General features: G+C 40.8%; 2 protein-coding genes and 1 long non-coding RNA gene across 6 annotated transcripts in view; 1 reads left to right on the forward strand and 2 right to left on the reverse strand.

Moving 5' to 3' along the window:
* Window positions 1-3152: 3152 nt before the first annotated feature.
* Window positions 3153-4735, reverse strand: LOC149982618 (uncharacterized). The gene is made up of 2 exons (XR_016497361.1): window positions 4575-4735; window positions 3153-3446 (listed from the first exon to the last, which is right to left on the reverse strand). It is a non-coding gene; the product is annotated as an uncharacterized LOC149982618 (long non-coding RNA).
* An 11990-nt stretch (window positions 4736-16725) lies between these two features.
* Window positions 16726-19768, forward strand: LOC110528241 (HIG1 domain family member 1A, mitochondrial). Its single transcript, XM_021610129.3, has 4 exons — window positions 16726-16907; window positions 17432-17524; window positions 18046-18180; window positions 18345-19768. Exons 2-4 carry the CDS (start codon window positions 17437-17439, stop codon window positions 18407-18409), a joined length of 288 nt encoding a protein of 95 aa, XP_021465804.3. The 5' UTR covers window positions 16726-16907; window positions 17432-17436; the 3' UTR covers window positions 18410-19768.
* slc11a2 (solute carrier family 11 member 2) overlaps window positions 18565-23837 on the reverse strand; it is a 33134-nt gene continuing 27861 nt past the window's right edge. For all 4 annotated transcript variants that reach the window (XM_090239481.1, XM_090239480.1, XM_021608224.3 and 1 more), the window contains exon 17: window positions 18565-23070. In XM_090239481.1, coding sequence (XP_090095607.1) covers window positions 22999-23070 — 72 coding nt within the window. In that variant the 3' untranslated portion in view covers window positions 18565-22998. The remainder of the gene's footprint in view (window positions 23071-23837) is intronic.

Here is a 23837-nt window from a genome sequence, read left to right on the forward strand (position 1 = left end):
CTAATACTGTGGGGCAAAAAAGTATTTAGTCAGCCACCTATTGCGCAAGTTCTCCCACTTAAAAATATGAGAGAGGCCTGTAATTTTCATCATAGGTACACTTCAACTATGACAGAAAAAATTAGAAAAAAAATCCAGAAAATCACATTGTAGGATATTTAATGAATTTATTTGCAAATTACGGTGGAAAATAAGTATTTGGTCAATAACAAAAGTTTATCTCAATACTTTATTATATACCCTTTGTTGGCAATGACAGAGGTCAAACGTTTTCTGTAAGTCTTCACAAGGTTTTCAAACACTGTTGCTGGTATTTTGGCCCATTCCTCCATGCAGATCTCCTCTAGAGCAGTGATGTTTTGGGGCTGTTGCTGGGCAACACGGACTTTCAACTCCCTCCAAAGATTTTCTATGGGGTTGAGACTGGGGACTGGCTAGGCCACTCCAGGACCTTGAAATGCTTCTTACGAAGCCACTCCTTCGTTGCCCGGGCAGTGTGTTTGGGATCATTATCATGCTGAAAGACCCAGCCACGTTTCATCTTCAAAGCCCTTGCTGATGGAAGGAGGTTTTCACTCAAAATCTCACGATACATGGCCCCATTCATTCTTTCCTTTACACGGATCAGTCGTCCTGGTCCTTTTGCAGAAAAACAGCCCCAAAGCATGATGTTTCCACCCCCATGCTTCACAGTAGGTAGGGTGTTCTTTGGATGCAACTCAGCATTCTTTGTCCTCCAAACACGACGAGTTGAGTTTTTACCAAAAAGTTATATTTTGGTTTCATCTGACCATATGACATTCTCCCAATCTTCTTCTGGATTATCCAAATGCTCTCTAGCAAACTTCAGACGGGCCTGGACATGTACTGGCTTAAGCAAGGGGACACGTCTGGCACTGCAGGATTTGAGTCCCTGGTGGTGTAGTGTGTTACTGATGGTAGGCTTTGTTACTTTGGTCCCAGCTCTCTGCAGGTCATTCACTAGGTCCCCCCGTGTGGTTCTGGGATTTTTGCTCACCGTTCTTGTGATCATTTTGACCCCACGGGGTGAGATGTTGCGTGGAGCCCCAGATCGAGGGAGATTATCAGTAGTCTTGTATGTCTTCCATTCCCTAATAATTGCTCCCACAGTTGATTTCTTCAAACCAAGCTGCTTACCTATTGCAGATTCAGTCTTTCCAGCCTGGTGCAGGTCTACAATTTTGTTTCTGGTGTCCTTTGACAGCTCTTTGGTCTTGGCCATAGTGGAGTTTGGAGTGTGACTGTTTGAGGTTGTGGACAGGTGTCTTTTATACTGATAACAAGTTCAAACAGGTGCCATTAATACAGGTAACGAGTGGAGGACAGAGGAGCCTCTTAAAGAAGAAGTTACAGGTCTGTGAGAGCCAGAAATCTTGCTTGTTTGTAGGTGACCAAATACTTATTTTCCATCATAATTTGCAAATAAATTCATTAAAAATCCTACAATATGATTTTCTGGGAAAGAAATCTCATTTTGTCTGTCATAGTTGAAGTGTACCTATGATGAAAATGACTGGCCTCTCATCTTTTTAAGTGGGAGAACTTGCACAATTGATGGCTGACTAAATACTTTTTTGCCCCACTGTATATGCATATTATTAGTAATATTGGATAGAAAACACTCTGAAGTTTCTAAAACTGTTTGAATGATGTCTGTGAGTATAACAACTCATATGGCAGGTGAAAACCTGAGACAAATCCAACCAGGAAGTGGGAAATCTGAGGTTTGTAGTTTCATTTAAGTGATTGCCTATCCAATATGCTGTGTCTATGGGAACAGATTGCACTTCCCAAGGCTTCCAGCAGATGTCAACAGTCTTTAGAAAATTGTTTGAGGCTTCTTTTGTGGAAGGGTGTCGAATAAGAGCTGTTTCAACAAGTTGACTAGGCTGAGGCCAATCAGTTGTTTACTGCGCGGTCACGCGGGCGCGCCGTTCCTTCTTGAATACGCTATTGTCCGGTTGGAATATTATTGAAGATGTATTATAAAAAAGACCCTAAAGATTGATTGTAAACATCGTTTGACATGTTTATACAAACTGTAATGGAACTCTTTTGACTTTTCGTCTGGATTTTGCACTCGCGCATTGTGCCTTTGGAATAGTGAGCTAAACGCGCGAACAAAACGGAGGTATTTGGACATAAATATGGACGTAATCGAACAAAACAAACATTTCTTGTGGGAGTCCTGGGAGTGCATTCTGACGAAGATCAGCAAAGGTAAGTGAAGATTTATAATGCTATTTATGACTTTTGTTGACTCCACAATTTGGCGGCTATGGCTTGCTTTTTTGGCTGAACGCTGTTCTCAGGTTATTGAATATTGTACTTTTGCCGTAAAGCTTTTTTGAAATCTGACACAGCGGTTGCATAAAGAACAGGTTTATCATGAATTCTATGTAAAACATGTATCTTTCATCAAAGTTTATGATGAGTATTTCTGTTATTTTATGTGGCCCTCTGCAATTTCTCTGGATGTTTTGAAGGCATTTCTGAACATGGCGCCAATGTAAACTGAGGTTTTTGGATATAAATATGAACTTGATCGAACAAAACATACATGTATTGTGTAACATTGAGTCCTAGGAGTGTCATCTGATGGAGATCGTCAAAGGTTAGTGATTAATTTTATATATATTTCTGCTTTTTGTGACACCTCTCTTTGGTTGGGGGTTCCAGGGTCCCTGCTCATCTGCGTGAAAGTGCCTTAGGCATGCTGCAAGGAGACATGACAACTGCAGATGTGGCCAGGGCAATAAATTGCAATATCCGTACTGCGAGACGCCTAAGACAGCGCTACAGGGAGACAGGACGGACAGCTGATCGGCCTCGCAGTGGCAGACCATGTGTAACAACACCCGCACAGGATCGGTACATCAGAACATCACACCTGCTGGACAGGTACAGGATGGCAACAACAATGGCCCGAGTTACACCAGGAACCGCACAATCCCTCCATCAGTGCTCAGACTGCCCGGAATAGGCTGAGAGAGGCTGGACAGAGGGCTTGTAGGCCTGTTGTAAGACAGGTCCTCACCAGACATTACCGGCAACAACGTTGCATTCGGGCATAAATCCGTCGCTGGACCAGACAGGACTGTCAAAAAGTGCTCTTCACTGACGAGTCACGGTTTTGTCTCACCAGGGGTGATGGTCAGATTTGCGTTTATTGTCAAAGGAATAAGCGTTACATCAAGGCCGGTACTCAGGATCGATTTGGAGGTGGAGGGTCCGTCATGGTCTGGGGAGGTGTGTCACAGCATCATTGGACTGAGCTTGTTGTCATTGCAGGCAATCTCAACGCTGTGCGTTACAGGGAAGACATCCTCCTCCCTCATGTGGTACCCTTCCTGCAGGCTCATCCTGACATGACCCTCCAGCATGACAATGCCACCAGCCATACTGCTCGTTCTGTGCGTGACTTCCTGCAAGACAGGAATGTCAGTGTTTCTGTTAGTCAAGTCTGTGGAACTTGTTCAGTTTGTCTGTTGTTGAATGTTAAGTTCATTCAAATATTTACAGGTTAAGTTTGCTGAAAATATACGCAGTTGAGGCTTTGAGTAAGAAGTTGGAGCTCTTCTCTGTCTGCATTAACAAGGACAACACACAGATCTTTCCATCATTGTATGATTTTGTGTGTGCAAATTAACTCAAGCTTACAGACAATGTCAAATGTGATATAGCAAAGCACCTGAGTGAGTTGCGTGTGCAATTACGCAGGTACTTTCCCGAAACAGATGACACAAACAACTGCAAATTGTGATGTCAAGACACTGATGATGCCTTTTGCAACCACATACCTATGTGAGAGTGGATTCTCAGCCCTCATTAGCATGAAAACTAAATACAGGGACAGATTGTGTGTAGAAAAAGACAGACTCTCTCCAATACATGTGCATCCTTTCAAGCACACCCTTCTCATTAAACTGTGGTGAGTTATTCACAATTTTGATGTACAAGTAAGGTTATGTAATATGGCTAAATAAAGTACAAAAATATTGATTATTATTTGTGCCCTGGTCCTATAAGAACTATTTGTCGCTTCCCACGAGCCCGGTTGTGACAAACTCACACAAATTCTTATGTTTAATAAATGTATCGTAGTGTGTGTGTGTGTGTGTGTGTGGCAGGTTTACAATGGTGGCAAAAAAATAACATTTGGGAGTGCGCTGACCCTGGTGATAGAGGGGGTACGCAGCTGGAGGTTGAATGTTTAAAGGAGTACGGGACTATTAAAAGTTTCGGAACCACTGGTATAGAGCATTATGTTTGAGGAAGAATGTAAAAAGTATGTATAAATGATGTGGCTTATTTGATCAAATACAGGTTTCGTAATGATTAGGTTCTTACACGTGTACTGATTGATATAAGTAGGAGTCGTGATAGCCCTGTGTCGATGCCAGATCTAATTGCCTACCGAATCTGAATGACTGCTGCACCGATCTGCGCCACAATTAAACGTTTTGGTGAGTCTCTCCCACAACTCCGCTCAATAGTTGACGTGGGACCCCGTATTACCGGCACATTCAACAGCGTTTCAAGAAATATATTACCTTCAACGGTGTTATCTTGTGATCAAGCCATCAATGTTTTGTGATTATTGGTGTCGTAAAATGTTAGTTAACGGGTTAGCAATTAGAATGTTTGACATTTCTGTGGCAATACTATCAGCTTTTTGATAAGCAGTTTAGCAAAATAAAAAGACGTCCCGTATTTTCGGCATACGGTCCCCGCCCAGTTATTGCCCACCTTACTATTTTGTTAAAATTACAAGATATATCCGTTTCATTTGGTTCCAAAAATAGACACCAACCTCGTATCCGAAGTGTTTACTAGATAATTGACTAGTTGGTTAGTCTTCCGATTTAAAAAAATTAATAAAATTAGTTGCTCGTCAACTTTTCGTTGCGTAGCCTGGTGCGCCCTCCTGTGGACTCTTAAAAATGGTTCTTCACCAACATCTTCAGTGTTTTATCCAAATTATCTCTCAATTTGTTTTACAGATTAATTTTATATTGTAAGAAAGTAGATACCAGTTTAATAGTAAAATATAAATGAGTATGAATAATTTACATCAAATAAAACTTACATTTTATTAATGTGCATTGACAAACAATGAAAACACTGTTGTAGTTTGTGTTGCAGACATGCACTTGGAAAGTAAAGGAAGAAATACACAAAATGGGTTGAATAAACACACATATACACATACATACACACACACATATTTTATACATATATATATATATATATATATATATGTATGTATATGTTTATTTTTTATACAAATAAATCATTTAATCTGAAAACAACAAACAAAGCAAACAATTAAATCTCAACCTCCATCCTTATATTGTCACAAAAATAATGATAAAAATCCTGCTCCACCACTACCTCTGGATCCTACTGCACACACTTGCAGTGGAACCAATGCTGGCAGAAGTCACAGCACACCCACGGCACCACGGACCTGCACTCCTGAGGGGAACTTGCAGGCGGATCACGCTCTCCGCAGCGAGCACAGCAGGTGGTGTCTACTTTTATTTGAAAAAACAAATTAAATTGATGAACATGATTTGCAATTTTTTTAATTTTATTTAACCTTTATTTAACTAGGCAAATAGAGAAGTACTACAGCAACAATAGTAATTGATACAACTGAGAGAAAAACAAACAGATTAAGTACCTGAGGGTGGTGCCATGGGTGGTATAACGGGGAAGGCTTTCCATTACATGTTGTAACATTGCTGTGGGGACTTGCTTCGAAGAGCATTTGTCAGATCAGGCACTGATGTTGGACAATTAGGCCTGGCTCCCAGTCAGCATTCCAATTCATCCCAAAGGTGTTTGATGGGGTTGAGGTCAGGGCTCTGTGCAGGCCAGACAAGTTCTTCCACACCAATCTCAACAAACCATTTCTGTATGAACCTCGCTTTGTGAACAGGCATTTTCATGCTGAAACTGGAAAGGGCCTTCCCCAAACTGTTGCCACAAAGAATCGTCTGAAATGTCATTGTATGCAGTAGTTTTAAGACTTCCCTTCACTGGAACTAAGGGGCCTAGCCCGAACCATGGAAAACAGCCCCAGACCATTATTCCTCCTCCTCTAAACTGCATAGTTGGCAACATGCATTGGGGCAGGTAGCATTCTCCTGGCATCTGCAAAAACTGTCGGATGCCTGTCGGACTGCCAGATGATGAAGCGTGGTTCATCACTCCAGAGAATGCATTTCCACTGCTCCAGAGTCCAATGGCGGCGAGCTTTACACCACTCCAGCCAATCTGGGGCTTTGGTAACAAAATGGATGGCACTGTGATAGACTGCATCCGATTTTCTGAGCCGTTGTTGCTCCTAGACATTTCCACTTCACAATAACAGCATTTACAGTTGACCGGGGCAGCTCCAGCAGGGCAGAAGTTTGAGGAACTGCCTTGTTGGAAAGGTGGAATCCTATGACGGTGCCACGTTGAAAGTCAATGAGCTCTTTAGTAAGGCCATTTTACAGCCAATGTTTCTCTATGGAGATTGCATGGCTGCGTGCTCGATTTTATACACCTGTCAGCAACAAGGGGGGGCTGAAATAGCAGAATCCACTAATTTGAAGGGGTGTCCACATACTAGCTAATGTTAGCTTGGTAGATTATATCCACGCTAATGTTAGACAGCAATACAAACCTAGTATACATACATCAAAGACACAGCTCAAAGTTAATGAGCCTTCCTGAACCCACCCTTATGTGGCGATGCGAGCCCTCTGATCTCCAAGAAGTAAGTTAGCCTCTCTGTAATAATACGTTCCATAATCTTACATACATGTAATGTTAAAGCCGTTGGCCTCGTTGGGTCCTTCCCTGGCTTCCGGATTGGTACCACTACTGCCTCCTTCCAACTGCCTGGTAGTTTCCCCTCCTCCCATACTGTGTTGTAGAACCCCAATACCTTATCCAGGGTCTCATCACTAAGATGGGCCAACATAACATAGCACACCTAATCTTTCCCAGGAGAAGTTAACCCAGCCTTACCTATTGCCCTTTCATCTCTGCCATGGTAAATGGTGCATTCAACGCATAATTTACATCCTCCCTCCTATCCAGCACACCAGAATGCTACTCTCTCGTCCTCTCCGCTTCTGCCCCTCTGCCAAATTTGCAGAGCTATGCACTTTGACAAAAGCTTTGGCCATCATCTCTGCCTTCTTATCTGTTACTACCACATCCTTCCCACTCGTCAACACTGGGTATTTCCACTCCCTTCTGACCCTACTCATCCCCCACACTTCTCCCACAGGTGTCGCCGTTCCAGTGGTGTCACAGAACCAATGCCAACATGACCATTTTGCCTGACGGATAGTTGTCCTTTTTTAAATTTCACCTTTATTTAACCAGGTAGGCCAGTTGAGAACAAGTTCTCATTTCTAACTGCGACCTGGCCAAGATAAAGCAAATCAGTGTGACAAAATCAAACAAGACTGGGGTGCAAGAGGGTAAGTAATAATATGGTGTGAAGTAGTTGGGTGTGCTATTTACAGATTGACTATGTACAAGTACAGTGATCGGTAAGCTGCTCTGACAGCTGATGCTTAAAGTTACAGGGAGATATGACTCCAGCTTCAGTGATTTTTGCAATTAGTTCCAATCATTGGCAGCAGAGAACTGGAAGGAAAGGCGACCAAAGGAACTGTTGGCTTTGGGGATGACCAGTGAAATATACCTGCTGGAGCGCATGCTATGAGTGGGTGTTGCTATGGTGACCAGTGAGCTGAGATAAGGCGGGGCATTACCTAGCATAGACTTATAGATGACCTGGAGCCAGTGGGTTTGGCGACAAATATGTACTGACGGCCAGCCAACGAGAGTGTACAGGTCGCAGTGGTGGGTAGTATATGGGCCTTTGGTAACAAAATGGATGGCACTGTGATAGACTGCATCCAATTTTTTGAGTAGAGTGTTGGAGGCTATTTTGTAAATGACATCGCCAAAGTCAAGGATCGATAAGATAGTCAGTTTTATGTGGGTATGTTTGGCAGCATGAGTGAAGGATGCTTTGTTGCGAAATAGGAAGCCGATTCTAGATTTCATTTTGGATTGGAGATGCTTAATGTGAGTTTAGAAGGAGAGTTTACAGTCTAACCAGACACCTAGGTATGGATAGTTGTCCACATATTCTAAGTCAGAACCGCCCAGAGTAGTGATGTTGGACAGGCGGGCAGGTGCAGGCAGCAATCGGTTGAAGAGCATGCACTTAGTTTTACTTGCATTTAAAAGCAGTTGTAGACCTCAGAAGGAGTGTTGTATGGCATTGAAGCTCGTTTGGAGGTTTATTAGCACAGTGTCCAAGGAAGTGCCAGATGTACACAGAATGGTGTCCTCTGCATAGAGGTGGATCAGAGAATCACCAGCAGCAATAGGGACATCATTGATGTGTATATACAAAGAAAAGAGTCGGCCCTCCTCACCAGGGCCTGTGCCTGCTTATACTGAGTCAGACGTACTGGAAGTTAGGCATCTTTTTCAGTACTCTAAATGCCCTGTTCCTACTCCTCACCATTTCCCCACACTCCTCCGTCCACCATGGGACTGCTTCCTCCTCCTCCCTGAACTCTTAGGTATAGCCTCAGTAGCTGCCTCATTAATGCTGTTCTCACCCAGTTATTCATACTATCCACATCCCCTCTCATATCCACCCGAGCCATCACTTGCTCACTCAGCTCTCGAAACTGATCCCACATTGCTCTTCCAAACACCCACCTGCCTACTCCATCCACTGACACCTCCTCCTCCTTCCGTCCTACTGGGCATACTATGGGGTAATGATCACTCCCTACTGTCATCGACTCCAATATTTCCCACTCACAGATTCCTGCCATCGCACTAGATACCAGAAAGAGGTCCAAGGCAGACTCTTTCACTGTGGTTACATCAATCCTGGTCCCTTGGCCATCATTCAGGCACACCAGATCTTTCATTCCTATCAGATTTTCCATCACTTGGCCATTTCCATTAAAATCCCCACACCACACTACCTTACTTCTATCCTGGCCTTTCCCCCTCTCCAGCACTTCTAAATCCAATATCTGACACGGATTATAGTAGTTCACTACCACCCCCCTCAACCACACCTCCATACATTCCTGTTCAATACCTTTTCCATAACATCCTGTAAGGAAGTGCATGCTTTATGAAGGTGGCACATCCTCCCCAAATATCTCCGTCCCTACAAACCCCTACATATCCCTGTATGATACACACCACATTCGGTTTGAGCCATGTTTCCTGCACACAAATCACATCAGGCTTAGCTGGCATATCTACAATGAACTGCTGCCCATTAGTCAACAGGCTTCAAGCATTCCATTGTGGCACTACCACCATAACTAAGATCCAGTAATACATGACTCCACTAATTGAGATCATCCCGCACCTCATCCCATGTCAACCCTGTCATACTCAGATGTGTCCCAGCAGCTTTCACTATTAGCTGAATCCTCTTTGTTTTAGACTCTACTTTGCTATTGATAGCTCCTGCTATGAACGTCACCAGCATTCTCTTATCTATGTATACCATATCGCCTCCCACCTGCCCCGTAATCCCTGGTCTAGATAATCCCTGCTCCTTACCCATCTCTCCCTTGAATCTATATGTCCCTGGACCACCCTCACTGCCTCAGCATATGACACCCTTCTTGCCACTCTCACTTGTTACACCTCCACTGCCTGCTTCATAGCCTCATACCAACTATATGCCACACAATGAGCACCCCCACAGCTGCAGCACTTTTGTTGTACAGCATGCCACACTTCCCATACTCCCCTCCACACCTCTTTTTCCCTTTACAGGCCGTTGCCACATGCCCAAACCTCTAGCATTTATAACATCTTAAAGGCTTCAGTACATAAGCTCTCACATAACACATATAACACTCACAGAAACTCCTGTTGTCACCCCTTTAATCCACTACTTCCCTGCTTGATCAGTCCAGCTGCTCAACACCGGCCTCCTTTATTTGTACCACCATGCTCCATACTTGCTTTACTTTCGGCACAGCCGAACCACCGCCACACCGAGTAAAATTTGATTGTTTATCATCGATTGTTCGCTAGCCACAGCTTCCCAAACAGTGGTCACTGGTCCACGAAAACAACATTTCCATCAGCCCACTCGAAAATCTGATTACAATCTGACGATTCAGCTCCTACCACTTCCGGTCATCCTTAGACATAGCTTCTTCGATAAGGTTTAACGATGGTTGGCATCCAATACATGTTGCATTACCGCCACCTACTAGGCTGTAGTACAACTCCCTTGTACTTTGCTTGAAAATAAAAATTAAAAATACCCTACCATCTACACAACACAAAAAATAGCACCACCCTACTCCACTATTTAAATCTATTTAGTCCTACCTCAGGCCATTGACCTGAAAGGATGGGACACCACCACTTAACACACCCTGTAATTCTTCTGATGTCAAGTCTCGCACCCAAATACCTCTGCAGCTGCCACCAAAACCAACATTTTCTTCAACTTACGTTCTATCCCCTGCAGTACAGTTGCTATAAATGCTAAAAATCCAATCTTACTGTAACATACAGTACAAGTCAAAAGTTTGGACACGTCCACTCAATCAAGGGTTTTTCTTTATTTTTTTATTTTCTACATTGTAGAATAATAGTGACGACATCAAAACTATGAAATAACACATGGAATAATGTAGTAACCAAAAAAGTGTTCATCAAATCAAAATATATGTTATATAGATTCTTCAAGTAGCCACCATTTGCCTTGATTACAGCTTTGCACAGTTTTGGCATTCTCTCAACCAGCTTCATCTGGAATGATTTTCCAACAGTCTTGAATGAGTTCCCACATATGCTGAGCACTTGTGGGTTGCTTTTCCTTCACTCTGCGGTCCAACTCATCCCAAACCATCTCAATTGGGTTGAGGTCTGGTGATTGTGGAGGCCAGGTCATCTGATTCAGCACTCCATCACTATCCTTCTTGGTCAAACAGCCCTTACACATCCTGGAGGTGTGTTGGGTCATTGTCCTGTTGAAAAACAAATGAAAGTCCCACTAAGCGCAAACCAGATTGGATGGCGTATCGCTGCAGAATGCTGTGGTAGCCATGCTGGTTAAGTGTGCCTTGAATTCTAAATAGATCACTGACAGTGTCACAAGCAAAGCATCCCCACACCATCACACCTCCTCCTCCATGCTTCACGGCGGGAACTACACATGTGGAAATCATCCATTCACCTACTGGCCGTTGTAACCAAAAATCTCAATTTGGACTCATCAGACCAAAGGACAGATTTCCACAGGTCTAATGGTCATTGCTCGTGTTTCTTGGCCCAAGTAAGTCTCTTCTTCTTATTGGTGTCCTTTAGTAATGGTTTCTTTGCAGAAATTTGACCATGAAGGCCTGATTCACACAGTCTCCTCTGAACAGTTGATGTTGAGATGTGTCTGTTACTTGAACTCTGTGAAGCATTTATTTGGGCTGAAATTTCTGAGGCTGGTAATTCTAATGAACTTATCCTCTGCAGCAGAGATAACTCTGGGTCTTCCTTTCCTGTGGTGATCCTCATGAGAGCCAGTTTCATCATGGTTTTTGCGACTGCACTTGAAGAAACTTTTAAAGTTCTTGACATTTTCCAGATTGACTGACCTTCATGTCTTAAAGTAATGATGGACTGTTGTTCCTCTTTGCTTTTTTGAGCTGTTCTTGCCATAATATGGACTTGGTATTTTACCAAATAGGGCTATCTTCTGTATACCATCCCTACCTTGTCACAATGCAACTGATTGGCTCAAGAAGAAAATAAATTCCACAAATCAACTTTTAACAAGGCACACCTGTTAATTGAAATGCATTCCAGATGACTAAAGATCAAGAAAAACCCTTGAATAAGTACATGTGTCCAAACTTTTGACTGGAACTGTATACAGTATCACTTGTTGGCCTATCCCTCTGTACTGGTAAAGATCTACTACTCACACCACTCCTCTCAAGTTCCCTCCCCCTTGACCCATCTTCTACCAAAACCATGACAAAGACTCACTGAAGGTTTGACAAGCAGCCACGCAAAACGGTCTTGAGTGACAACAAATCTGCCCAATTAGCTCGTTCACTTGAAATACGGCCTCTTCGATTTACCCGCACACTTTGGTTGACACGCCCACTTCCAGAGACATTCCAGGTACCCATGACTCTGGCATACGGCTTCTACCATTCCTTGATGACTCAGGCATACTTGCTGACTGAGATCAATCAGCACCTTTTATTCATTTGAAATAAACAAATAAAATCTTCAAAAAATCACAGGTACCTAATGTTACCTACATAAAAAAATTTAATAAAATAAAATATTGGATAATTTGGTCATTTTTTTTATAGTATATTACACCACACTAACATTACCGCAGCTGTTCTAACACGAAAGGAATATTGTCATGCGAGAGAGGCAGGTTGAGGTTTCCAGGGTTAGAGTAGTGCAGAAGATATCATAAGCTGAGGCAGTGAAGAAAATAGAGGAAGATGGGTCAAGGGGGAGGGATCCTGAGAGCAGTGGTGTGAGTAGTAGATCTGTACCAGTACAGAGGGATAAACCAACAAGTTATTTTAATTTTTTATTTAACCTTTATTAAGCTAGGCAAGTCAGTTAAGAACAAATTCTCATTTACAATGAGGTACAAACATTATTGGGCAAAGACATCAGCATAACGGGCTTGAAGGTAGAGGCAACAATACATCAGGCAAAGCAGCCACATCTGTCAGTAAGAGTGTCCATGATTGAGTCTTTGAATGAAGAAATGGAACTGTCCAGTTTGAGTGCTTTTTGCAACTCGCTTCAGTCGCTAGCTGCCGCGAACTGAAAAGAGGAGCGACCCAGGGATGTATGTGCTTTGAGGAATGTGACTGGCAGAACGGGTGTTGTATGTGGAGGATGAGGGCTGCAGTAGGTATCTCAGATAGGGGGTGGGATGAGGCCTAAGATAGTGGGGGTTTCAGTAAGATATAAGATATATGTATAAGGTATGGGTGATTATGCAACTTCGGGCACTTTGGCCATGCAAACTTTCAGAAATTAAAACTTATTCAAACACCATTTTACCAGTATTGTACTTGTCTTTGATTTGTCTAGAAATTATATCTGATAATGGCTGCGATCGTACTTCAGGAATTTATATATTTTTGTCAATTTTCCCAGACAGCCATACACATATATGGAAATGTAATTTCCATCATGTCATTAAACATCAATTTTAGTTGAAAATGAAATATCATACAATTGATTTATAACGGATTTCTTATACATTTGTACATGAACTTGCATTGAATATTATTTAAAGTGATTTTTAAGGTTTTCCTAATATTAATAATTCAACACAACACCTGAATGTATAAACTTGCCTTTGTGAAAGCTGAAAACATTTATTTATCATGAAAAATAATATATTTCCATCCAACCTTTTTATGAGATTATGATAACAACCATATGATTTCCATATCTAAAACAAATACATATATGTAAATTATACATAATATACTAATTTACCTCAAAATATGGGTTGTGATGGAAATGACAAGGTTTGGTGGAAATTACATCTATGTAAAAAAAAAAAAATCGTATGAAAACAATATTTTATTACAAACATTTTGAACAACAACCATTGTTAAACATTTCAGACCTATACTGGGTTGTAAAGGCCCATAACTCACAAAGTGTACAGCAGTAGCCGAAGAGCAGAGCTCAAGGAAGTAGGCCAGTGTTTTTGAGAGATGGGCCCAGATAACAAAGGGGTCATGCCGCATAGAATAGCTCAGTGAGCAAATTGAAACTGTATCATTTGTGAGAATCACCAAAGTGAACTGCCTGGATTTCACTGGTGTATTTACACAGTTAGCTCTCTGCAAAGTCAATATGCACAATGATCTCCTCTTTCTACAGATTCTCTTAATTCTCTCAGTTGAGTATTGGTGTTGAATGTTGTACACGTGTTTCCCCAACTTCTCTTTCAATCCTTTGGAGAAGCCCTACAGTAGAATATGCAGTGTGCCACATAGCTTTTCTTTTACTGTCAAATGTACAGCGAACTTCTCTCTCTCTTCAGCTTTGTTTTTCCACTCAAACCACCATGCCTGCTCACCAGCATCAACATCAGATGTTTTAAGCTCTTTGGCTTGACAAAGGGAGAACTCTGTACACATGCACTCTTTCCTCAGGTTCTCACAGCACAAAGACTCATTAAGGTTCCCAATGTTGCTGCAGCTGATCACTTTGTGATACTGTAGTTTGTCCGCCATGAACTGGAGGTTGGCGTGGGTTTTGCAGAGACGTGTCCCTATCCTGGACTGTTGGCTTGACAACCCAAAAAGGACGTATTTTACAGAATTCACAATAGGAAATTTGAATTTCTGAATATTCTCTCTTAAACTTCTGATAAAAGTTCTGAATTGTGCCATTCAAGAAATGCTTCTGCTTTTCCTTCTTGTTCCTCGTTAGTGTGTCCCTTTTCCCTGTTGTTGCTCTGCTGTTGTCATCACATTCATAGAATCTAGTGATTTTCTCTTCTGTGGCTGTGCTAATTCTGTTACACTGATTTTTCCTGGATTATTGAAGACTTGATGGCCTGTTTTCATTTGCCCTCATTGCTTTTGCTGAAAATCCAAATTCTCTGTTTGCAGCTTTGACCAGGCCATACTTTCTCAGGATGTTGCCTCTGAGAATTTTTGAAGCCACTTGTTTGTCTTTGGCACTGCACATTTTTTTATACTTTTGTTTTAACTCTGCAATGATGGCATTTTTAAACAATAAAATCCTTCTCACGTTCTTCTGAGTTCTCTTCATTTGCTGTTCTGTCTTTGTCTTTGGGGAATCTTGTCTCTTCATTTTGTTCATCAGTCGATCATACCTTTTTTTGTATTTTAACTTTCCGTAAAGCATTATCAAGTTTGACCTTTGTCATACTAAGATAGATCTCTGTATGCTTTTGAGCGATCTCTTCCAACCTTTTTCCTTCCAGAAAGTATTTGACTTCTCATTCATGTTGCAAACGATGAGGAAGGGGTACCAGGGTGTGCATCAGGGGTAGGTAAGTTAGGGGCAGGTATGTTAGCCTCATGTTCTGGCTGCAAGTCATCTGGTGACTGAGGTGGTGTGTTGGCTGATAGGTAGGTCTCCATTGCAACTGTTCTCTTTAAAGTCTGTCTTCTACACCGTTGGTTACATTTCCATTGCCATCGTTTCTTTGTTCTCGCTTTGTAAGCTCAGAGATAGATTTCACTTCTCCCTTCTCTTTTTTTCTTCCAGTATCTCTCCCTGTCTTTTTGCAGATGTCCTGGTATCATATAGAATACTTTTTTATTTTGTTTCTATATGTCTGTGACCTCTGTGTTGTTTTATGTGGCATCTTCAAAAAATAAAGACAAATACTACTTAGTTTTTAACTTGTGCACACCTTGGAGCATTTTCTAGATTCAAATAATTTAAACATGATTAAATAAGGCTAAAGTTTAAAAAAAAAAGTTAAGTAAAAACGAATAAGATAATGGATTTGTGTCATTTCCACCACTTTGTCATTTCCACCACACTTAAGTTTGTGATGGAAATAACATTGTCAATTTTCTCCAGAAACTGTAGAAAACAGTTTAGCATGGTTTGATTAGTATTACAGTTAGCATATAATTTACCTTAAATACAGAAAATATATATTTTTTAAATCAAAAGTTCTACCACAAATTAAAGAAATTATAGCCTGTTTGGAAATGACTGACAATTAAAATATTCTCTACACAAGCAATATTTACCTTGACTTTTCTTAAACTTCAGGACATCACATCTGGAACAACTGTCCACTGCAGCCATGTGCTTCAGTGTCACAATATGTTTCCATGGTAACTAAATTAACATTCTCTTGAAAAAACGTTATTAATGAGTAATTTGTCCTCAGTGGTGGAAATGACACCACTCCCAAAGGACAGGTATATTTTGTGTAAAAAAACTATATAAAGGTCATACTTACAATAAATATTGATATAGATTTTATTTAATTGCCTCTTTCTGTAGTACATAACATTATATAATGCGTAATTATTCATCTTTTCTCATAGAAAAACATAGTAGAAACTTAAAAGTCTGGGTCAGGGACAAGGGCAAATTAGGGAAATTGAGGTATAAAATGCATCTAAAAAGTAGCTAAAATACTTGATAGAGAGGTTTTTTGAAAAGTATGGGGCGATTCCAGTGTGAACTTAACATACACATTTTTGTATTTGTTTTATTTTGTATAAGATCCCCAAAATTGACCCGAGGACATGGAAGTGCCTGTAGTTGCATAATCACCCACATATGTTTTAGTAAGATTGGATTTTATAGCAATTTTATAGCAATGGTTATCAACTGTACTGCAGGGATGGAATGTAAATAGCAGAAAATAGAGGTTGTGGTGGTAGCTGCAGAAAGGTACTTGCATGTGCGAGACTTAACGTCAGAGTTACAGGGTGTGTTAAGTGGTTGTGTCCCATCCTTTCAAGCTGTTGGCCTGAAGTAGGACTAAACAGATTTAAATCCTGGAGTATTGTGTATATATATTATTATTTAAAAAATGTGTGTGAGTGTGTGTTAGAAGGTAGGGTATTTGTTTTATTTATTTATTTTTCAAGCGAAGTATAAGGGAGTTATACTCCAGTCTGGGTAGGTGGCGGTAATGCAACATTTATTGGATGCCAATTGCCTTTAAACCTCACCGAAGAAGAATATAGGAATATTGCGTATTACGGATACGATAAATTGATTTGACTTCGAAGGTTGGAATAGACAGCAACAGGTAGCCGAAGAGAGCGTCTTCAGCATTTAACCGGATCGTTCGACAGAGCACGAATGTAAGTTATTAACCTACTAACGTTAAAGCTCACTCGAAGGGCTGTGTAATGTCAATACTTAGAGATGATGTTGTGAATGCTGAACCATACTTTATTGCCAGATAAACCCTGATTCTGTCCTTTGAAGGGATGTTAGCTAGTTTAATAACTTTAGGTGACAATCTAAGGTCACGACGACAAATAACTTGTTATGAAAACAAAGCGGTGTCTAATGATTGTCGAGCATCATCTGTTAGTTTAACATGCGAGTTACCGGGCAGAAGCTCGAACTGGGGGCCCATCGGTCTAGTAGTGAGTGAGTCTGTACTGCAGTTGATTCGTAAACTGGAACAGATAAATTCAAGGCGTTTTCCTGCTAGGTGTCACGTAGCTAGTATGTTGTGTAAGGACATGCTGTGTTTTAAGCAATGTATATGGAATATAAGTTATGATTAAATTATTGCATTTTAATGGACTTGAAGGAAAAACGATACACATTCATTTAGCAAGTCCGTATAACAGATTCTGCCCCTCTTTCCTCCCAGTTACCATGTCCTCCAACAACAATTTTTCATCATTTGATGAGAATGAATCAAAATTTATGAGGAAAGCAAAGGAGTCGCCGTTTGTCCCAATAGGTAAGTGAAGCTGTATATATTTTTTTTAACATATTCAAGGGCAGGAATTATGTTGGGGGCTTCACTGTAGTGGAGGTTTTCCATAGTGCATGTTTGAGTGAATGTCAGTCATCGAATAAATTGCAATCCACTCTTCCAACCCTGGTTCGATGGTTAGATATCATGCAGGCATAAAACAAACTGAGTAGTGGAGTTCCCACATCAGGTTTTAAGTTGAAAAGGAAGCTAGGTTGAATTAGCTGTGTCCCTGAACCAAATGCATCCGGTTGTCAACTCCACTAAGCTCAGTGCTTGACTTGGGCAGGAGCTCACTGGAACTGAGTACTGGCACCTCACATTTTCTACAGCTTGAGGTCCTGCACTTCCCTAGAAAAACAGATCAAAATGATTGTGGAGCTCCTGCACCTAATAGTAAACGGTACCCAAAATAAGTACCAGCACCTATTTCAGTCCAAGTCGAGCACTGGGTAGGAATACACCCACCCAGTCATCATTACATTTCCCATGTGTGTGTTTGACAGGCATGGCAGGATGTGCTGCAGTGGTAGCCTTTGGTCTGTGGAGGCTGAAGTCACGGGGGAACACAAAGATGTCAGTCCACCTCATCCACATGCGTGTTGGAGCTCAAGGCTTTATAGTAGGCGCAATGACATTAGGTAAATCCTAATCCAATTTGTGCTGTATAACAGATACACAGGTCCAACAGCTAATATCTCTATCAATTTACAGGGGAAACATGTACCACACAAGACTGACCGTGTTGTCCTTACACACTAACATAAAATAGACCGCTAACATGACTTTGTCTGTCTATTTGTAGGGGTGATCTACTCCATGTACAAAGAATACGGTGCCCACAAGGACCTGGGTAAAGACGGCAAGTGAGCCAATCAGCAACTGGCTTGACCAGAGAACGCATCAAGCCTGCCATTCCTGCATTGTACTTTTTAAAATAGAAGTCCTAGAATGGATCATATCTGTCAAAGTAACATTCCATTGATGGCAAGTAATTTATACTGAACAAACATATAAACACAACATGCAACAATTTCAAAGATTTTACTGAGTTACAGTTCATATAAGGAAATCAGTCAATTGTAATAAATTCATGAGGCCCAAATCTATAGATTTCACATGGCTGGGCAGGGATGCAGCCATGGGTGGGCCTGGGAGGGCATAGGCCCACCCAATCAGAATTAGTTTTTCCCCACAAAAGGGCTTTATTACAGAAATACTCCTCAGTTTCATCAGCTGTCCAGGTGGCTTGTTTCAGACAATACCGCAGGTGACGAAGCCAGATGTGGAGATCCTGGGCTGGCGTGGTTACACTTGGTCTACGGTTTTGAGGCCATTTGGAAGTACTGCCAAATTCTCTAAAACGACATTGGAGTCTGCTTATGGTAGAAATTAACATTTATTTCTCAGGCAATAGCTTTGGTGGACATTCCTCCAGTCAGTATGCCAATTGCATATGCCCTCAACTTGAGACATTGTGGCATTGTGTTGTGTGCCAAAACTGCACATTATTAGTGGCCTTGTCCCCAGCACGAGGTGCACCTGTGTAATGATCATGCTGTTTAATCAGCTTCTTGATATGCCACACCTCTCAGGTGGCTGGATTATCTTGGCAAGTGAGAAATGCTCACTAACAGGGATGTAAACACATTTGTGCATAGAATGAGAGAACACTTTTGCGTATAGAACATTTCTGGGCTCTTTAATTTTTGCTCATCAAACTTGGGACCAACACTTTACGTTTTATATTTTTCTGTATATTTTGGATGAGGTTGTCTTTTTGTTTAGTAGCATTTCAATCTGGCAATCACTTTGAAAAAGTATATACATGTCAGGAAATTGGCCAGCACATCCATTGTGTGTTCTGTTTATCATTCTCTCTGCTAGACAGCTGCTGTAAACCACTAGTAAAATATCACCTTTTAGGTAACTAAACCCATAGACTACTATAGTTAATCCATACACTGATCCTCGCCATGAGTTATTTGTGTGTGTGTGTGTATATCTAGCTTATTTACTTTGACATGTGTGAACTGTTTTTATTCTACAGGAACAGAAGTAGGTTGTACTTTCAACTATCCACACTAACTAGTCTAACGAGAAGTATTGGCAAAAAACCTTATCAAGCTAAGGTGGTCACTCTGTCCAGCCTCACTGTTCATGAGTTTGTACTTTGAAAAATAAATATATATTTTAAAGTGACCAGAAATAAATATTTTTTGAGCATAATTTGTACTTTTATTCATACAAAATGTATGGTATCAACAACTTAACATCCAAACTGTTACTTTGGTTTTCCTTAAAATATATACAAAAATACACTAGTCAAAATCTACTTGACTGTTACAATTGACAAATTACGAGTACTGACCTGGCTTTCTACAGTATATAAAATCAGTTTAACTATATACCTTACAGTGGATGATTCCTGTTAGAATGACAAAACAATCCAGAGTAATAACTTGACTAAAGTGGTGGCCATGCAGAGACCTTATATTTATGATCTACACTCAATGTCAGATGGAAACAACATTGATCACTATTGTGTCATGGTTGATTCATATTGTCATCAGGAACTGTAAGCAGTGACACCTGACTTCAGACAGCGCCAAGCAGCAGAAAAGGCCTACATCTTTCATTTATGGGCTTTGGAGACAACTTACACTTTAACGGAATTTCAATGGGTAGAGTTCTGTACAAAAGAAAATGGCTTACACAAAGGTTAGTATCACATCGTCCTTTCCCTTAACTGATCCTCAGGTAATGGGATAATTTGGGCATGACGTGGGCTTTGATGCCTTTCAATTTAAAGCCAAAGCAACAGTTTTACTGTGGTGCTTTGACCACAATAGCAGGAAATTAGTAAAAGGGTCAAATTATACAGATTTTCAATGAGTACACCCAATATATCTATTTGTGCCTTGGGTGTGAAATTGCATTTGATAAAATGTATAATTATTTTGAGCACCCCTGTCCCAGTTTAAGCAGGGCAGTGGGTGCATATGCATATATTTTGAAAATAAATAAAAATGGTGGCCAATATATTCCAAGTGCCTGATTAGGTTAGGAAGTTAAATCAAAAATAAAAAGACGTTAACAACAATGCCGTCACCCCACCTGTGTTTTGTAAAAAGCTGAGGTATGGGCCTGGAGAAATGTAACCACGCAAATTCATAGACCGAGCTATGAAAGCAAGCCCTGACCTTACAAGATATCAAAACGATAGCTTTAGGCACGTGTCGAAGATATAGAGTTGGTTTACATTTACAATGTTTCCAGACATTACAGTAAAACAAGCTTATATTTTTGGTTCTGATGGGGTATACCAGTTGAATTAAACTCATGAGGCATTTCTAAGAAACAATATTCCTCAAGAATCAATATACACCGAGTGCACAAAACATTAGGAACACCTCCCTAATATTGAGTTGCACCCCCCTTTTCCTTCAGAACAGCATCAATTCGTTGGGGCATGGACTCCACAAGGAGAGAGCAGGTGTTCCTAATGTTTTGTACACTGTGTATATTAATTTATATTCAAAACAATTGATGTAGCAACTTGGCCCTTTAAGTATTATATATCTTCTCAATTCTTACCAAAGTGAAGTTATTTGTTCTCATAAATAAAAAAAAATCTACAACATAGTACCAGTCAAAAGTTGACACCTACTTATTGAGGGGTTTTTATTTTTACCATTTTATTTAATTTAGAATAATAGTTTAGACATCAAAAATATGAAATAACACATGGAATCATGTAGTAACCAAAAAAGTGTTAAATCAAAATGTTATATTTGAGATTCATCAAAGTAGCCACCCTTTGCCTTGACAGCTTTGCACATTCTTGGCATTCTCTCAACCAGCTTCACCTGGAATGCTTTTTTCAACAGTCTTGGAGTTCCCACATATGCTGAGCACTTTTTGGCTGCTTATCCTTCACTCTGTGGTCCAACTCTTCTCAAACCATCTCAATTGGGTTGAGGTCGGGTGATTGTGGAGGCCAGGTCACCTGATGCAGCACTCCATCACTCTCCTTCTCCTTCTTGGTCAAATAGCCCATACACAGCCTGGAGGTGTGTTGGGTCATTGTCCTGTTGAAAAATAAATGATAGTCCCACTAAGCGCAAACCAGATGGGATGGCGTATCGCTGGTTAAGTGTGCCTTGAATTCTAAATAAATCACTGATAGTGTCACCAGCAAAGCGCCCTCACACCATCACACCTCATCCTCCATGCTTCACGGTGGGAACCACACATGCAGAGATAATCCGTTCACCTAATCTGTGTCTCACAAAGACATGGCGGTTGGAAAAAAAATGCCTGATTCACGCAGTTTCCTCTGAACAGTTTATGTTGATGTGTGTTACTTGAACACTGTGAAGCCTTTATTTGGGATGCAATTTCTGAGGCTGGTAACTCAAATTAACTTATCCTCTGCAGCAGAGGTAACTTTGCGTCTTCCTTTTGTGTGACGGTCCTCATGAGAGCCAGTTTCATCATTGCGCTTGATGGTTTTTGCGACTGCACTTGAAGGAACTTTCAAAGTTCTTGACATTTTCCAGATTGACGGACCTTCATGTCTTAAAGTAATGATGGACTGTCGTTTTATTTTTGCTTATTTGAGCTGTTCTTGCCATAATATGGACTTGGTCTTTTACCAAATGGGGCTATCTTCTGTACACCACCCCTACCGTGTCACAACACAACTGATTTGCTCAAACGCATTAAGAAGGAAAGAAATTTCACTAATGAACTTAACAAGACACACCTGTTAATTGAAATGCATTCCAGGTGACTACCTCATGAAGCTGGTTGAGAGAATGCCAAGAGCGTGCAAAGCTGTCCTCAAGGCAAAGGGTGGCTACTTTGAATAATCTAAAATATAACAAATTTAGATTTGTTTTTGGTTACTGCATGATTCCATATGTGTTATTTCATAGTTGATGTCCTCTATTATTCTACAATATAGAAAATAGTAAAAATAAAGAAAAACCCTGGAATGAGTAGGTGTCCAAACTTTTGACTGCTACTGTACATGCATATTAATTGGAGGACAAACAAACAAACTGTGTAATACATACTGTGTATTTCCCATCTAAAATTATAACAGCAGTTTAACAACAGTTTCAAAGTCATATGGAAATGCTGACCTGAGAAAAGGCTGGCGTACTTGCAGAATTTTAAAAGCATGCTCAACATGATAAAAACCAACAACTCATTGGTACTAACTTTAAGATGCCAATCATAGTTAGTGGAATGTCAAGTGAGGGGTTCAAGGCTTCTTGTAAGGGATAGATGATGACGAAGGGCACTTACAAAGGTCTCGTTGGCACTAAGGCAAAGGAGGAGGAGCACTGTACTGGCTGAGCCTGTGGTCCCATGCCTCCACCATGTTAGGTCACCCCTGTCTAGCTACTGACTTTACCACTGCTAATATCCACCCCTCCAACATAGCCTCCTTATCTCTCCACCATCGTGTTGCTGTCCATGTCATTCAACAGGTAAACGTCTGTGTGGCCCATCAGCCTCATCTGTTGAGAAGAGGGGAGGGTGAGAGATGGTTCATCTCATGTAATCTGAGTTTGATTATCTTATTACTCAAAGTCAGAAGCACTCGATATGTGGGACGTCCCGTTCATCAACTCAATAATCATTACTGGCATGCTTAAGCGGTTGTGTTTTGACTATGCATAGGCTACGAACTGTAAGCAGCAAAGCACTTTATCAAGTTTTGCGACTGGGATTGTCATCTATAGTCTCAAATTGAGACACTGACACCAACCAAAAACATAGTATGTGCTTACCAACACAACACTTTTTGCTCATTGTGCCTGGTGGTATGTATTCATTATTGTGAAATCACAGTACAAGTTCAGGAGCATAAAATGTGGTCAACCCAGTGCAATGCGTAGCTGTGGGAGTATAGGATCAGGACTTTTATTATGTAGTGGTTGCTACAGACCACTATTGTGTGTAGATTGATGAGGAAAAACATTTATTTAATACATTTTAGAATAACAAAATGTTGAAAAAGGGAAGTGGTCTGAATACTTTCCAAATGCACTGTAAGTGAACAGAAATGGGCGTAAAAAAACTTAACCCAAATACAGACATTGGAGTAAAACAAGCTTATATTTTTGGTTCTGATGTTGTATACCCGTTGAACTAGGCTAGGGAACTAGGGTGGGAGTTTCAGCTTTCCATGATCACCATGTGGTAAATGTATTAATAGACCAATAACAAAGAGTTCCGGTGTGGATTGCCCCCACCCTGGCAGTACTGGCAGCACTAGCTGCCT

Source organism: Oncorhynchus mykiss, chromosome 7 (genome assembly GCF_057628025.1).
Source record: "Oncorhynchus mykiss isolate SJ-2025 chromosome 7, ASM5762802v1, whole genome shotgun sequence".
Taxonomy (NCBI): domain Eukaryota; kingdom Metazoa; phylum Chordata; class Actinopteri; order Salmoniformes; family Salmonidae; genus Oncorhynchus; species Oncorhynchus mykiss.

Bases quoted from the DNA above. Each gene is read 5' to 3' on its own strand.
- LOC110528241 (XM_021610129.3), top strand. From the start codon at position 17,437: ATGTCCTCCAACAACAATTTTTCATCATTTGATGAGAATGAATCAAAA. The intron at 17,525-18,045 runs GTAAGTGAAGCT...TGTGTTTGACAG, and splicing joins GTCGCCGTTTGTCCCAATAG to GCATGGCAGGATGTGCTGCA. The intron at 18,181-18,344 runs GTAAATCCTAAT...GTCTATTTGTAG, and splicing joins AGTAGGCGCAATGACATTAG to GGGTGATCTACTCCATGTAC.